At 47.6% G+C, this 15513-nt stretch overlaps 1 protein-coding gene across 6 annotated transcripts in view; it reads left to right on the top strand.

Moving 5' to 3' along the window:
* The window catches only part of NR6A1 (nuclear receptor subfamily 6 group A member 1), a 65988-nt gene extending 50780 nt beyond the window's left edge, over positions 1–15208 (top strand). For 5 of the 6 annotated variants that reach the window (XM_048966405.1, XM_048966403.1, XM_048966409.1 and 2 more), the window contains 5 exons: positions 748–975; positions 1548–1802; positions 6090–6211; positions 8222–8374; positions 9378–15208. In XM_048966405.1, the coding sequence (XP_048822362.1) occupies positions 748–975; positions 1548–1802; positions 6090–6211; positions 8222–8374; positions 9378–9466 (847 nt within the window). In that variant the 3' untranslated portion in view covers positions 9467–15208. The remainder of the gene's footprint in view (positions 1–747; positions 976–1547; positions 1803–6089; positions 6212–8221; positions 8375–9377) is intronic. The other variant, XM_048966404.1, reaches the window with a different exon arrangement.
* Positions 15209–15513: the final 305 nt, after the last annotated feature.

Here is a 15513-nt window from a genome sequence, read left to right as displayed (position 1 = left end):
TCTCTAAATGCACTTTCAGGAAGGCAGTAACTGGATTGAGAAGTACTGAATTGAGAGATGAAATTCTCATGTTGAAATGAAAAAAAAAAAAAAAAAAGGCAATGTTGAGTTAAAATGTTAATAATTGAACTAGAGCTCTTAATTTGTATTGATTTTATTTTTTTTCCTGCAGATTATGGAGAATTGATTAGCTTTCACTGCTCGATCTGTATAAGCTCTTTTGCTTCTCTGTGCTCAGATTTTGAAAATAAATGGATTCCATTTAGGTTACTAATTGGTGGTGGTGTTTGTGAGCTACCAGTTAGTGCTGGCCTCCTGATTCAGCGTTGGACACAGCAAGGATCTCAGGCTTGCAGTCCATCTGCTTTCAGTTGTACTGTAAGCTAGGAGGTATTTGCTCTCCCTGCTGACATGAACTATTAATTTACAGTCACAAGTTCTGTTCCTTTAAGAAAGCAGGGGTGGAAGTGCTCACTGCAGTCGGGTGTCTGCTCAGAATGGCTGCTCAGCAACTGCTCCCAGCACTTTGCTCACAGGAACTGGCCGGAGCCGCGCTCAGCACGAAGCACCCGATCTGCACCTCAGTTATTTCCAGTGTAGGATTTAAACACAAAGGGTTTTTTCATTCTTTCATTGAGGTTTTTTTCTTTTCTGTTTTAATCCATATATTCTGTAGATGGATTTTTAACATTTTAATGAACGAGGCAGAGTTTTTTTTAGTATATTAAAAAGCTTTACCTTTTCCAGTAGGTCCGTGGAGCTGAACGGATTCGCTGCACTCAGGGATCAGTATATTGGGACGCCAGTGTCCACGCACTATCAGTACCTCCCGCACCTTTTTAGCTATTCTGCCCACTCGGCGCTGGTGCCCCCCCAGACGCGCAGCCTGGACCCCCAGTCGCACAGCCTGATCAACCAGCTGGTGTCAGCGGAGGACCTGGAGCCGCTCGGCACACCGATGCTCATTGAAGACGGGTGAGTGTGCAGCCCTGAGCTGCGCATTTCAGGCTGCGCTGCCATGAGCTGCTGTGCTGCATGGGGTGCTGCAGGTACAGGGAGCCTGGGGAGCTGCTGCAGCCGCATTGCAGGCAGCAATCCAGAGCCTGTCCTGTGGCGGGGCCATGCCTGTGGCTGGGACTTTGCAGAGTAGTGCAGTCTGTACGTGCTGGGCTGAGGCTGCGTGGCAACGGAGTTCAGTGGTTTCACCCTGAGGTTGCACTGGCGACACACAAGGGCTGGTGACAAGCACCACAGCTGGAAAAGTACACGGGACTGGAGTAAAGTGGGGTCAGCTTGCAGGGACCACTTGCTCTGTGCCCAGGACCTGCAGGTGCTGCCTGGGGTGAGCCCCAGCTGCAGACGTTCTCCTCTGGCCCCAGCAGGCACTGGCAATCGCTGCTGCTGCCGCCAGGTGACACTCTGGGCACCGGCATTCCGGGTGCTCGCACACCAGTTCTGGTGACATTTTTCTTGCTTTTCAAGTGCCTTCTCAGATTGTGTCATTCTGTGTTTTTAATTTTATGCCTTCATATTAACTCTGCCTGCAGGTATAAAGTGACTCAGGCAGAGCTGTTTGCATTGTTGTGTCGTCTGGCGGATGAATTGCTTTTCAGGCAGATTGCTTGGATCAAGAAGCTGCCATTCTTCTGTGAACTCTCAATCAAGGACTATACCTGCCTGCTCAGCTCCACCTGGCAGGAGCTGATCCTGCTTTCCTCGCTGACTGTTTACAGCAAACAGATCTTTGGTGACCTCGCAGATGTCACCTCCAAGTACTCGCCCTCTGACGATGAGCTGCACAGGTGAGGTGCTGGTGGGAGTTCTGTGCTGGCGGTGTGTGCTTGAGACTTCATATGTGGCAGGCTGTGGTAGTCAGTGCTGAATGAAGGCTTCTTTTTGCAGGGAGGTGTAGGATGTTTCCTTTCCCTTTGGTCATGCAGCTGGAGTGGATGTCCAGTGATTTCAGTTTGTGGTTTCTGTTGAGACTGACAATTTTTCTGCTTAATCTCTGTGGCTGTTCTGTGTTTCTCAGAGCGTGGCAGATTTCTTCTTAATTTTACCTGAACTTTCTCTACATCCTTCTTTAAGGATCTTTGCTACATGTTTTAAATCCATTTTTTTATTCTTATTTCTTTCATGAAAGTTGTAGAAATCAAACCGTGAGGGAAAAAAAATGCAGTGTGAGTGTAAGTCCACTTTTAGCTTTTGTTTTCAAGCTAACAGCACTAACAGCCAGAGAGGCTTCTGGCTGCCTGAGCAAATAGCTGGACAGAGACTTTCTGGCTATTGGAAGAGAAAAGATGTGCTGGTTGCATCATCTTGAGGGTGACTCTCCTATAGCAATGCCATCTCACTTCAGCACAACCCTACAAACCAACTTTATTGCGGGGAGAATGAAACAAATTAATCTGACACTGGGTAACCCTGAGATACAAAAGGTCTTATTGAAAAATTGTTTGGGCAACGGAAAGATTGTTCACAAAGCTAGTTGTCTTTATTATCAAAGTGTTCGTTATTAATTGCCATTTCATTGTTTTGATTTCATAAATGTAAAGATGTTGCAACTTAGCTGTTGTTTTTCCATAATCTGTACTATCTGATGCTCTGAGTAACCTGCCTGTCATTTATCATTTTGGCCAGGGTTTTGGGTTTTCATGCTTTTTTTTTTTCTTCTTTTTTTTTTTTTTTCTTCCTTCTGTAGTCTTGGTGCCAGACAGATCCTTTTGGCAGCAGTCAAAATCTTACAATATCATGATGAAATAGGTGGGATTTACCTAGGCTGCTGCCCACCTTCTGCTTTATCGTTTGCTCTGTTGGTGCTCTGCCTGTGCTAGGCTTGGCAACATTGCAGGAGTCATCGGGGGATCTAAATGTTCAGTAAGGAGAGATTTAGAATACGTCTCTCCCCTCAGGTCATCGTATCACCAAGCAGTTCCTTGAGGTTCCTTTGTGCATCTCCCTTCACCCCTTGGAGACCAACTTGCTGAGGGCCACAGGGGAGGTGAGGGCTGGCCACAGGTGCCTTGTTTCCTGGGGCAAGTCCCTGCTCCATGCTCAGCCCGGCTGTTGCCATTCATCCTGTGCCTGGTGCTGCTCCTGCAGGGAGCAGCGTGGGTCAGAGGGAAGCACAATAACACTTGTTCCTATATTCATCCTTCCTTTTGTTTGCACTGTCCTGGTCAAAGCCTCAAAAGAGAAGAGTGTGTTTCATTTGGAGTTTGTGATAAATACGAGCGGGAGGTAAGAAAACAGGACAAAGGAGGAGCCCTCCCCCTTCGGAAAGGGCGATTCAAAGCCCGTAGCCTCAAAAGTCCTTCAGAGGAGATCTGTGCACATGGGTGAAAATAGGCATTCTTAGGAGTGGAATGCTGCTGTGGTCTCTTCTGATTTAGCTTTTCAAGTATCGCTAATTGTCATTAAGGAAAATAGGAAAATGCACACCAAAAGCCATTTGCGGGAAGCTGCACAGATGAGGGCTGAGTCTCTGTTGTCTTTGTGGCAGCTTCTCCATAGTGAAACTGCCTGCGTGTGGCAGGGGGACATACGCTCCTGACAAGCTGTTTCCTTCAGATTTGTGAGGAACTCATGAAGAGAGGTTTCTGCCTGGAGAGGTTTCTTGAAGAGCTTCCGTTTCCTTGGAGAACTCCAGTGCTGATTAGTGGTTATTGCAAAATGAAGTTTGATCTCACAGCCGGCCGAAAACAATTGCTGTGAGCTGTGCTGGTCCAACTCCTTGGGGTTATTTCAGTATTTTGCAAAATGACAGGAGCAACTCTAATGCTTAGGTAGGTGGCACTGAACGCATCGGATGAGCTCCTGAGTCTTATTCCACTCTAACAGCAGGCTGAACGTTCTCCTGGGCTGCTGGATCAAATGTTTTCTTTTATTGTGCTGTTTTCTGTAGGTGAATATGAAATGAATGGATTCCTGACCTCTCCCAGCACTCTTCTGATAGCACTTCTCTTCCCCCTCTTCCCAGCTGATCCTGATAACCCATAGCCAGAAACTCGCCTGGTATAAACTGCGAGGAAAGGTGTGTGGAGGAGTTGGTCCTCGGGAAGAAATAGGGCTGTGAAAAACAGAACAGCTTTGTTTGAAAGGGGGAGGAAAGTATGCATGGAAAACTAAGACAGTTCAACTGCAGGAATGAGAGAAGAGCTCTCCTGGATTTATGAAGTGATGAGTGGCTGGTAAAAATATGCATGCTCTAAAAACAATTAAACTCCACAGACAACTGAGTGGTCTTTGTGCTCATTAACTTCTTGAGCTTTGCAATCTTGCACCTGCAAGATTTTTAATGTCAGCTTGAGAGCAAGAAAACTTGTACAACTTTAGATTAGCCGACAAGGCTTTCATCACTTACAATATTACTTTCCTGAAGAACTGACCCGAAGTTCAGATAGCTTGTTTTCACTTCTCTGAGGCCAACCTCCACCGTGCATTTTACAAATAACTTTGAAGTAAACAAACATACATGCCAAAATAAGGTGTTATTCACTGAGAAGAGTTCTATTTTCGTTCTATTCAGAGCTGGCTTTCTGGCTGCGCTCTTATTCTTTGTGCGGCACAATGGCAGAGCGCAGCTGAGGCTTCCCGAAACACTTCTGTCCCACTTCTGAGGATTTATGCAATACACGGTTTCTTTGAAACCAGTGATGTTGTGGTGAGAGGCACTCAGGAGAGGCCGGTACTGGCCATTTGCACACGTGGGCAGTGCCTGCAGGCACCAGAGCTGCTCTGCACCCTGCAGCTCGCTGCTGCTTCTGCCCTGCAGCACGGGGCTGGGTTCTGTGCCCTCAGCTCTGCATCAGGCCATTTCCCAGGGTGGAAGGGCGGTTTCCCTCTGCGAGGGGCTGCCCTCTGCCACCTGCTGGGTCCTGGCTTCTCTTGGCCAGGGTGGGAGCTCAGAGGGAAGCCTGCAGCTTGTTTTTAACAGACTTCCTGTGTCTGAGGCTGATGGTTTTTGTGGAAACATCTCATCCCCCTCCTGTTTATAGAACTTCGTGGATGTTTATAGTCATGTGTATTGGACTGGGCTCCCCCACAGGACTGTATCTCCTCACCTGCTTGCTTTGAGCCCATGCTGCTGTGTGACAAATAGTCCATCTCTGTGTGCTGTGCTGACAAACAGCAGGGCGGCCGTGCAGGGAACTGGGAGCTGTGAGTGCAAGCACCACGCGTTCAGAAGCAAACACACCTCATAGAGGGAGAACTCGGGACTGGCAGTAGTGGTGGCTGCAGGTGCCAGCAGTGGGCACATGACAGCCCTCACTGGTGGCAGTGCTGCTGCCCTTGGGTTTCACAGTGCGTGTAGAAAGCACAGTGACTCCTGCATGGCCTGTTTGGGGGAAGGGCTTCAGAAGGAAATAGCCTTACTTAGACTGCATGATTAACCTCAGGCATTGTGTCTGCAACCTGGAGTTCTACCTGCGTTAACCTTGGTTATTTGTGTTTTGGTGCATATTTGTATTTCTGAGGAGGGTCCTGGCCTTACTGCAGTCTCACCACAAGAAGCTCTGAGCCGAGGAAGACGAACAAAGCATAATGGGCAATAAATATGGTTGTGTGGAAGTATGGAATCTTTGTTATTTACTCATGGGAATTTTAGGGAGGTGATGGCTGGTCCTCACCTGTCCATTAGATAACTGGGGAGCGTTGTTGTGCTTGGGTCAGTGTGATTCTGTGATGTTAATTCAAATGGCATTACACAGATAAAAGAAATTGTGGGCACTTCTGGCGTTGGAAATACAAAGTGAAGGAAAATGCCTGCCCCGTGAGGTGGGAAGGCACTGTCCTGATGGTGACCTGGGGCAATACAAGTGTAGAGAGGCAAAGCAGCCTGCCTGTAAGCATAGAGAGGTAACTGCATGTTCCGTGCTCCACTGGACAGCTGGAGCAGGGTGGGGATAAACTGAAGCACTTCCTTCTACTTCCATTTAACAGTCCCAGCAGGCTTGAAGCAGTTTTGGTGAGGGTTTTTGAATACTGTTGCAAGATTTAAAAATCTCTGAAGTTACTAAAATGAGCTTCTTGCTTTTGTTACGTGGACTGTGCCCCAAATATGCTGATGTGTGATCTCTGTCCTCCAGATTCAGTGAAGAGGGGATGGAGGTGATGGAGCGGTTGATCTACCTCTTTCGCAAATTCAACCAGTTGAAGGTCAGCAACGAGGAGTATGCATGCATGAAAGCCATTAACTTCCTAAATCAAGGTGAGTCAGTGAAGAGAAGGAATCAGTCCTGCTGGAGGAAGGACCTGAGACCCAGGGATTGATGTGGGCTCTGCAACCCCTCTGCTGTCGTGCAGATAGCAGACATCTGTGTGAGGAAGTTCTGGAAGTGAAGGAATGCTTTTGCTTGGTTGCTTTTATTGCCTTTAAACATAGACACCAAAGACAGTGCTTGTGCCATATGTACAGTTGGAACGTATCTGAAATGTTCATATCAGAGTTAAGAGTGTAACAGAGAGACTGGTAACATTTGTCTGGAGAACATTTGGGTGGCCAATTTCTTACCAGCTGCCAATGAACTTTTCACCAGTCATCTGGAAGTGACATTGGTGTAGATAACTGTTTAGGCAAATCAACAATTAATTTGCATGATTTCTTTCCATAGTAAATAACAATCTTTCACAGATTCCAAACTGAAAATGCATTTGTTCGTCTGCTTGGGAGGGTGGCTTTGTGAAACTGGTCTTCCCTTCGTGGAGTTTTCCTGACTGTTGAAGGGATTTACCTTCAGGATTTTTGCTTAGGTCACCTAGTTGGCTTCCTATTTAGAGTCTTCGTCAATATATTTTCCTATTCCTAATGCTAAGTCTTTAAAGGGGGAAAGAAGTACTTATGTGCAGGCAATGGATTCTGCCTAACGAGGGATGGTATCCTCCTGTTGGCTAATCACTGTATTAGAGCCAGCAGCTCAGCCTGTGGCAGTGCCCTTGAAAATCTTCAAATAAGTCAGTGCAAAATGAAATGTGGGCTAGTTCTTCAGCATGTGAGGAGATCCTGGTCAGCTCTAACAAATGTGGTGGGCTTGAAATAGTTTGGAATCAGTAGGTTTGTCGTGATTCCCTTTCCAGTAGTTGGTTGTTGCCATTTCATGTCTGTGGAACCTCTTGAGACACTCCTTTATTGTTGTGTGTGCATAAACGAAGACATGTATGGAGAGGAAAATGCTTAATAGATGGTGCTCAGCTGTAATTTTGGAAATAAATGTCCCCAGAGTTTTTCATACTATGAAAGATGGTTGCAGTCTGTAAAATGTGCAGAAAACTCCCTCCTCCCCCACTCATTTTCACCAGGAGATAATGCTGACGCTTCAATGTGTGCCCGGGCTCAGATTCCGGTTTGCTTCCCTGGGCAGTTTCCTGACACTTCTTTAGCTGTCTCCATTGTTTTCCAAAATGTATTTTCATTAACTTCCTGTCTTCTTTTATTTTTAGTTGAAGTTTGCAATTTTTTATGTGACATACCTGAAAATTATTTTTAAAAGTCAGCTTTTGGGCAGCAGATAAATGCCTCTTCCGTCAGATTGTCTCACAGGGCTGAGCCCGCAGTGAGGGTCGCATAGTTTCCGTATCCAATGCGTTGGATCCCCCCCAGGACACCCAGCAAATGTGGTTGATCACGCTGAAAGGTGGCAGTGGCACTTCCTGCCACGCTGATGGCTTGGGAATGTCTATTTTCCTTCGTGTTCATTGCCTGACATGGATAAAGCTGAATTTTAAAATAAGAACTTGACAAGTTTGTAAAGCTCGTTTGACGTAATTCATAAGCAGATGGGAAGAAATATGATGATACCTTGAATTATAGTCAAAAGCTTTCCTCAGCCAAGATGATACAACCAAAATCACCGTGTTTCTGTCTGAGGAAGTATTACATTGGATCCGCTGTGAGGACAAAACCTTGACATGCAGCTGCTTTGCAGAAGCCAGGCAGGGATTTAAGGTTGCTCGAGCTGTTATCTGTGAGGGAGTGCCCTGAGCACTGAAGATGAGCAGGTTAGGCCTTCAGCTCTTCCCTTCCATGCCTTTGTGGAAGGAGGCTTTGTGCCCAGACTCGCCGGGCACGAAGTCGCTGTGTAACTGGGCACTCAGCCTCCAGAACAGCGACCCAGATTAGAGTTTTAGAAGTCAGTCTGTCCTTCCTGAAGAAGCATGAATCTGCTGCTGTTCTCAGACGTTTTCCTTATGTTTTCATCGCTCTGGTCATATTCTCTTTCAGACATTAGGGGTTTAACCAATGCATCCCAACTGGAGCAGCTGAATAAGCGGTACTGGTACGTTTGCCAGGACTTCACAGAGTACAAATATCCACACCAGCCAAACCGTTTTCCGGATTTAATGATGTGTTTGCCAGAGATACGATATATTGCAGGTAACTTCTGAGCTCTTCCCCCGCTGCGATCATTTGATCTAGTGACGAAATCTGCTTTTGAAAACAAAGTTAACATGTGAGAATGGAATCCTTGCTCAGGGTGCTGGATGGCATTCATGTGAGACCTCGTTCTGTTCATGCCCTGGCTTTGAGGCGATCTCTGCCACCCCCAGGTCGCTCACCCAGGCTGACTCCTTGCCATGTTGTCCCGCTGTGCCAGGTACATGTGCTGTGTGCTCATGTTGCCCCGCTCCCAAGGAGTTAGGCCTCCCCTCCAAAATGCCCACGTTCAGCATTTCGCTCAGGCTCATATTTTATTTTCTCCCCTCCTGCTCGGCTCAGAGGCATTTTGTCTCAAGGAGCACTGAGGTGTGATCCTGGTGTGAGTTGTGTCAGGAGGGGCAGGGAAATCCCTGCACACTGCCTGGGACGCTCAGTGAGCAGGGCAGCAGCAGACCTGCAGGTCCCCCCTGCCTCAGCTGCTCTGGGCCTCGGCACCTCTGAGACATGCAGGTGAAGTTCCTAGCTTGGTTGTGCCGCTAATTAGATCTGCAGGATCTGGTGTTATTAAGACATCGTTTGTTCCCAGATGTTACAGTGAAGGAAGATGCTTGTCTCCTTGTGTCAAGGCTCAGTGTGCTTCGTCCTACCCTGTTGTAACAAACCAGATAATAATCACATAATAGCTCACGTAATTTACTCGCTGAGATCAACAAGGGAGTTTGAGGAGAGACAGGATTTAGTCTTTCCCAGTTTCTATAAATACTGCTCCATTGTGGAGAAATCATTTTGATCTGACTTTGCCCATTTATTTAGCTTTCATTTCAGTAAATAATAAATCCTGTTGTGCCCAAATGGGTATCAAATGTCTAATGTAGCCGTAGGATGATTAACTGTTTCTCTGAAAGGTTCAAGGTAAAACCGTCATCAGTGGAGCTGGCTTAGGTGTCTCTCGGAAATCTGATTCGGGAATGGCTGCTAATTCTGATCTTTTTCTTAACAGGAAAGATGGTGAATGTCCCACTGGAGCAGCTGCCTCTCCTTTTTAAGGTCGTTCTGCATTCCTGCAAGACAAGCGTGAGCAAAGAGTGAGCCCAGCTTGGCCCCGGCCCGTGCCTTACTGTGTGCCTCAGGCAGGGAGCGGGCTCACCTCCAGAGGATGGGGGAAACATCATCAAGGCAGGAGGGAGGTGCTGAGACAGGGCAACGGGTGTCCCTGCCATTGTAGCAAGAATCTTTTGTTTGGGTTGTTTTGTTTGTTTGTTTTGTTTTTTACTCTTTTTCCTTATATATTTATTTCACGACAGAGTTGAATGTATGATCTTCAACACGATGCACATGGTTCTGTATGAATGCAGCAGATGCATTCTCCAGCAGTTTACAGAATGTGAAGATGTTTAAAGTTGCAGTGTTTGTTAGGGTTAGTTCTTTTGTATTTTGGGGCTGGGGACTGAGATGACTAAGACTACCTCAAGGAAAGATGCTGTTCGCACACTGCTCTTTTCATGATTTGTATCCAGAAGTGTTTGTCATAGAATGCAAACTGCCTCATTGACAGAGCTGTCAATATTCCGGATGGACAATTTTGGAAAAGGGGGTGTTAGAGAAGTGCCAAGCTTTTTTTTGTTTGTTTAAGAACTAAAAAAAAAACTAAAAAAAAAAAAAAAAAACCCTAAAAAAATAAAATAAAAAAAGGGAAGAAGACAGGGAGTGGAGAAGAAAGGAAGTCTGTCTGCCCAGTAGGTTTCTTTTCCTCCAGCAGTTTTCAGATGCAGGTGGTGCCTGCAGTTTTCTTGAATCCTGCCACCAGGATTGCAGGGCTCCCAAGGCAAGGAGGGCTCTCACCCTCATTCTGGTGATGCTGAGCTGCCCTCCTCCCCTAGCCTCCCCAGCTGGGCTGCCACTGTTGCTGCAGCACCTTTCTGTTGGATTGAAACTGTGCTGTTGCAGCTCATAGTAGGCTCCCAACATGGCAGCAGTAAGGTACTCTTTGTGAGAGAGTGAGAACTGTCATTCTAATTGCTTCCTTAAAGTCCATTTTAGGTTCATAAGAACAGGAAAAACCTACTGAGGGAAGAGGCAGGGTTGCCCCTTTTAGTGTATTCCCCCAAGATGTCATTGACTACTGAGGAAACTTCTGCATTGCAGCCATCAGAAGCAGCTCATTTATGGGAACTGCTAACTTATCCTGCAGTGAAATGCAGCCTGCATAAGGGCGAGAAAGGACTCCAGGATCCTCTGGCATGGCTTTCTCTGCTGGACTCGGGGAGTGTGCACAGCCCATCGTTGTATCCTGCAAGGACAGTTTTATTGTTTAGTGGAATCCCTTCTTTCCAGAAAAAATTGGTATGACTGCAGAGCTTGGTAAGCTGTTTGTCCCAGGTGTTGGGTTGGGCTTTTCCATTCAGCAACCTCCACACCACTTCAGTGTGTGGAGGAATGGCTTAATGGCAGCCAGGTGTCTGAGCAATTGCTCCATCCCGGCGTTTGGCTCAGTTTGAATATCTCGTGGGTAATCTCATGGTGTCCTTCCCATAGTGGTGCTGGGGAGTTTAGGGGAGGTGCTTTTATTTTGGTTTCCTTCATTAGCTGAGGAAGACGCAGTCATCCTAGGGCCACGCTACCCTGCCTGGAGTCCTTTCCCTGTGTCCTTACTGTGATCTTTTGATTGCTGTTTTTAAAATACTCTGGGAAAACCTACTGTTTGCTCAGGGTAGGAGGATCCAGTTGCTCCCTTTCTGTCTTGTCCTGATAACAGCTGCATATTGCTCAAAAGTACTGAAGCTGCTATTAGATGAAGATGAATCTGACGGTGAACGGGAGAAAAACGTTGTTCACCAAAGTCATCTTTCCTTCCCTGTACTCATTCTGTGGAAGCCCAGGAGCCCTTGTGAGACTGGCTTGGCACTCTCTGGGTTGGTCAGCAGCGATGTGGGGCACCGGGAGCCGCCTGGAAGCCCTGGCTGCTCGCTGAGGCTGCCCCTTGCAGGTGTGCTGCTGGCTGCAGAAGGCCCAAGGAGCACTGCTTGCTTTGGAATTCTGCCTGGGAATTTTCCAGCTCGATGGTTTCCCTTTTCTAAAAGTCCACTAGCTGTTCATTTCTCACTATTTAAATACGAAGTTACGGGTAACAGCTGCTGGGACCAGCAGCAGTTCAGTTTGATAGAGCTTCACAAATCCAAAGCTGGTTCTGTAAATCTCATTTACTTTCTGACTGTAAAATGAGACAGGCACGTATTTCTCAGGAAGGCCTTCTGCATACGTCGTATACCTCAAGTGTAAATGGGAAGATTTTAGTATATCTGTTTGTAAGTTAGGAAGTATTTCTTCGCTTTTAACTTTAATTTCCAAATAGCTTGATATAATCTTTTTATTACGGGTTATCTTCTGACTTGCTGTTCTATACGCTCAAAGAATTGTTGAATTGAATAGGAATAATTTTATTCTACAATCACCAAACTTGTGTAATCTGCTGATGAATGAGAGTTAGTTTTAATAAGTGTACATAAAAGCAGTCATCTTATTGCCAAATACCCAACAAAACCAATCTGTTTGTTATTCTGAGTTTATCCAAAGTGCTCCCAAAACTCATGCTGCACCAACAACAAAACCCCTAAGTTCACTTAGGATGGTAAATGGGCAGCACGTGTTCTTTCTGCTGTATACACCAGATTTTGTAAAGGTCCATTGGCAGCATTTATTGTAGGGAGTGGAAGATCCTTACTAAACTGACAAGCAAGGGAGAAGTTAATATAGCAAACCAGAATGTAACTCACTGGACAGTCATTCTTAATACCTTCTGCACCGAGTCCTCTAATGACTTGTATTTTTTAAACAGGGTAAAGTGAATGTGTTGCTTTGCAAACTCAGGTATTATGAGAAGGTAGGAATGTAGCTAGAAATGTAGAGACGTTAGGTCAGTCGCTAGATGTATTTGTGAATTTGGTTTGAAGGACACCCTGGAAAGGTTGGAATTTTTGTTCCATTCTTCACGTAGCATTCGGTTTACAGGGCCTCATATTTTATTTGTGCTTAATGCTAGTAGGGGGAAGTTCATTATCTTTGGTATCTATCTGCTGTTGCTTATCTGACCTTCTGTCATAGAGGAATCAATCAACAATAATAGTCTTTGGTAGAATTTTCTGCCATGACAAGTCAATTTTTATCCCCGATTTGAAAGATAAATTGGCTGACTGACCCCCTCCTCTCCTTCATAGTATTTGTGCAAATGGAAAGCTGAAGAGTTACTTTTAATCCGAGCAGAGATCTGGGACATAAATTTGAAATGCAGGGGCTCACCTTTTCAGAGGAGCTCTGCGTGGGCACCTTGCTGCTGTTTCACAGCTCACAGCTCATCGTCAGTGGGGAGAATAGAGCAAAAATTGCTGCTGCAGGCGACGGGGGTGAGACCCCAGGACTTGAGCAGAAGCTCTGACAGCCGCTGGCTTTCCTTCCCCTGCTTGCTTCGGGTTGGCCTTCCGTGCCATGAGCAGAGCCGTGCCCCTGTGACGTGTCAGCAGCAAGATCTTTTGAGCTGTGTGTGGCTGCCAGGCCGCTCCGAGATGCCAGGAGCCTTCCTGACCTGATGGTCCTGGAGGTGCCCGCAGTGGTGCCGGCCCTGCAGCCATTTTGCACGCACGCCAGCTGCTTTCTAAGTGCTGGTGGCTGCCATCTCCCTCGTCTCCCCTTGCTGCCCGCAGAGGCGCTGCGTGCTGTGGGATCCAGCTGTAGCTCCAGCATCTGTAGGTCTGCAGCGTTGAGCTTTTCCAGTCTGCTGTCGCATAAGGACTGACGGAGTGCCACTGAGCGTGGCTGTGTGCGGGGCTCCTCAGCACGGGGCGGGCGCAGCCAGCTCAGGTCCGCTGTGTTAAATCTTGTCCTTCAAACCAACCTTTTTAAACGAAAAACTTGAATTTCTTTTTATTACATTTTTTTTAAACTACAAAACAACAAAAAAAATCTTCTGTGAATGTGCTATTTACCGTTCATTCTTTCTTCTTTCTTGGTTTTGATTTGAAGCTATGAAGCTTGGTGTCTGTGAAGTGTTGTTATTTCTGTATTTCTCAGGATAAGAAGCGGCAATCATCCCTGCCATGTCGAAGGCAGGAGAAAGGGGGAAACGTGGGGAACTACTTTAGGTGTGAAGCTGATTTTTAAGTTTTAGATGATGTATGAATCGGGGGTGATGCATGAGATGTCAGGATCAAGCCGTAGTGTTTCTCTGGGTTCTCAGTGTGTTGTTTGCAGCACACAGCAGCTCAGGGATAAGTATTTAAACGTGACCCAGAGAAACCCTAAGTTTTGATGTTGCAGTGGTTGCTTCTTTCATGCCTTGTCTGGAGGACTGTCTGAGATCTGAATGGAGCCTCCCCTGGAGATTCGGGGGGCTGGGAAGCGTGCTGCCTCCCACTCAGCACCCTGGGAAAGCAAGGGGCGACGTGCCGTCCTCGTGGGGAGCCGCGCTTCCCCTGGGGCTGCGTTGCTGTAGGGAGCAGGAGGTTCCCCCCATGCTCCCATGTACAAAGCACCTGGCAGCTCATGGAACCATGGAACCATTTGGGTTGGAAAAGACCTCTAAGATCACCAAATCCAACTGATGTACCCCATCCTTTTTTTGCCTCTGTGTCACATGTGTTCACCTGCTCATGGGAAAGCTGAAATTGGGTGTTACTCAATAGGACAGTCTCTGGCAGACAGTCCCGTTCCTGCTGTCAGTTGGTTACTTAGGAATTGAAGCATTTTCATTTCCAGTTGGTGCAGCTTCCTCTTCCTGCTTCTCAGGGCATCTCTCAGATCTGTGCTCTCTGCAGCTGCCTGGGGGGCACCCACAGGCTCTGCAGAGCAGCAGCACTGGGCCAGGACCAACGTGGGCAGTGGGGCCACAACCTCACAACCTGCTCCATCGGCTGTCCCAGCGCCTCGGGTGTGTGCAGAGATCTGGGGGGCAATGCGGGCAATATCTCTGCTGTGAAAAAACATAGAAAAAAAGTGAGAGATACTGTGCAATTGACCTCTAACAGGTCTATGAAAGAAGCAACACGTTCAGTGGCAGAAACGCCCCCAAGGGCAGAAAGAAACAGAAATTGAAACCATATGACGATCAACCTTAACAAAGCCTTTTGTGATTCATTGTTTTCTTTCAATTTATAAAATGACTTGTAATAGTTGATAACATTATTGACTCAATTTCCATGACAAAACTACCTCGTGTGACATCCTGTTTATCATCTCAAAGGGATTGTGTGAAAAACGAAATGCTGCCGGGTTTGGTGCTGGTGCGGCCCAGGGAGCTCCGCAGTTGTTCCCCTGGTGCTGGAGCGGCTGTGATCCGCAGGCGCTGGGTGCTGGAGTAGCAGGGCAGAATTGCTGCGGTGCCGCACAGGGCTGAGCTCCGCGTTCCTCGTAGTGCAGAACGGTGCAGGATGTGCTCTGCTGGCTTGACTTGCTTGGTGCCCAGCCTGGAGCAGACTGCAGCCCCGTCCCTGCACTGCTGGAGCTCTGCATCCTGGCTCACAGGGTGTGCCCGAAGCAGGACGGTCCTGGTCCTTGGGACCCTCCGCAGATGTTTCCAGCGATGGTTTCTTCCAGCAGCACGCTGTGTTTTTCCCACGATCCCTTGTGTAAATCAGGGAAGCAGGATGTCCCCTGGCATGGCATGCTGTTACAGCTGGAGCCGGCCCGGCCTCGCCGCGGCCCCACTGGCGTCCCCCAGCCCGCACGGGGCACGGCGCCGTCCCCGCTCCGCTGCTCCGCTCTGTGACTTGACTACCTGTGGAAATGTGACCAATAAGTGTTGAACGCATGTTTAGCGAGTGTTAGCTGTACGAACTAATAAATGTGAATTGTTCTGCACTGCTGTCCAGGCTGCCGTCTGCTTTCGTCCTCCACCCTGAAGAGTGACTGCCCCATCACTGGGGGGCCGGCACTGGGCTGGTGCTGGATGTCTCTGGGTACCACTGGGTCTCATGGGCTGCGTGAGCCTGTCTGCATCCCACCCACCAAGAGCAGGCGTCAGGGTGGGCCAGGGGCACTGCGAGGTGATGGTGCGGGTTGATGGCATGGGGTTGTGGGGGGATGGCTGGGCAGCAGGGGTGGGAGGGGTCATTTGGAAGAGAGCTGTGCCTGGGAGTGCTGGCAGC

This window comes from Lagopus muta, chromosome 19 (assembly GCF_023343835.1).
Source record: "Lagopus muta isolate bLagMut1 chromosome 19, bLagMut1 primary, whole genome shotgun sequence".
In the NCBI taxonomy this organism is placed as follows: domain Eukaryota; kingdom Metazoa; phylum Chordata; class Aves; order Galliformes; family Phasianidae; genus Lagopus; species Lagopus muta.
The sequence above is the reverse complement of the archived record's forward strand: the minus strand, read 5'-3'. Positions and strand labels throughout refer to the sequence as shown.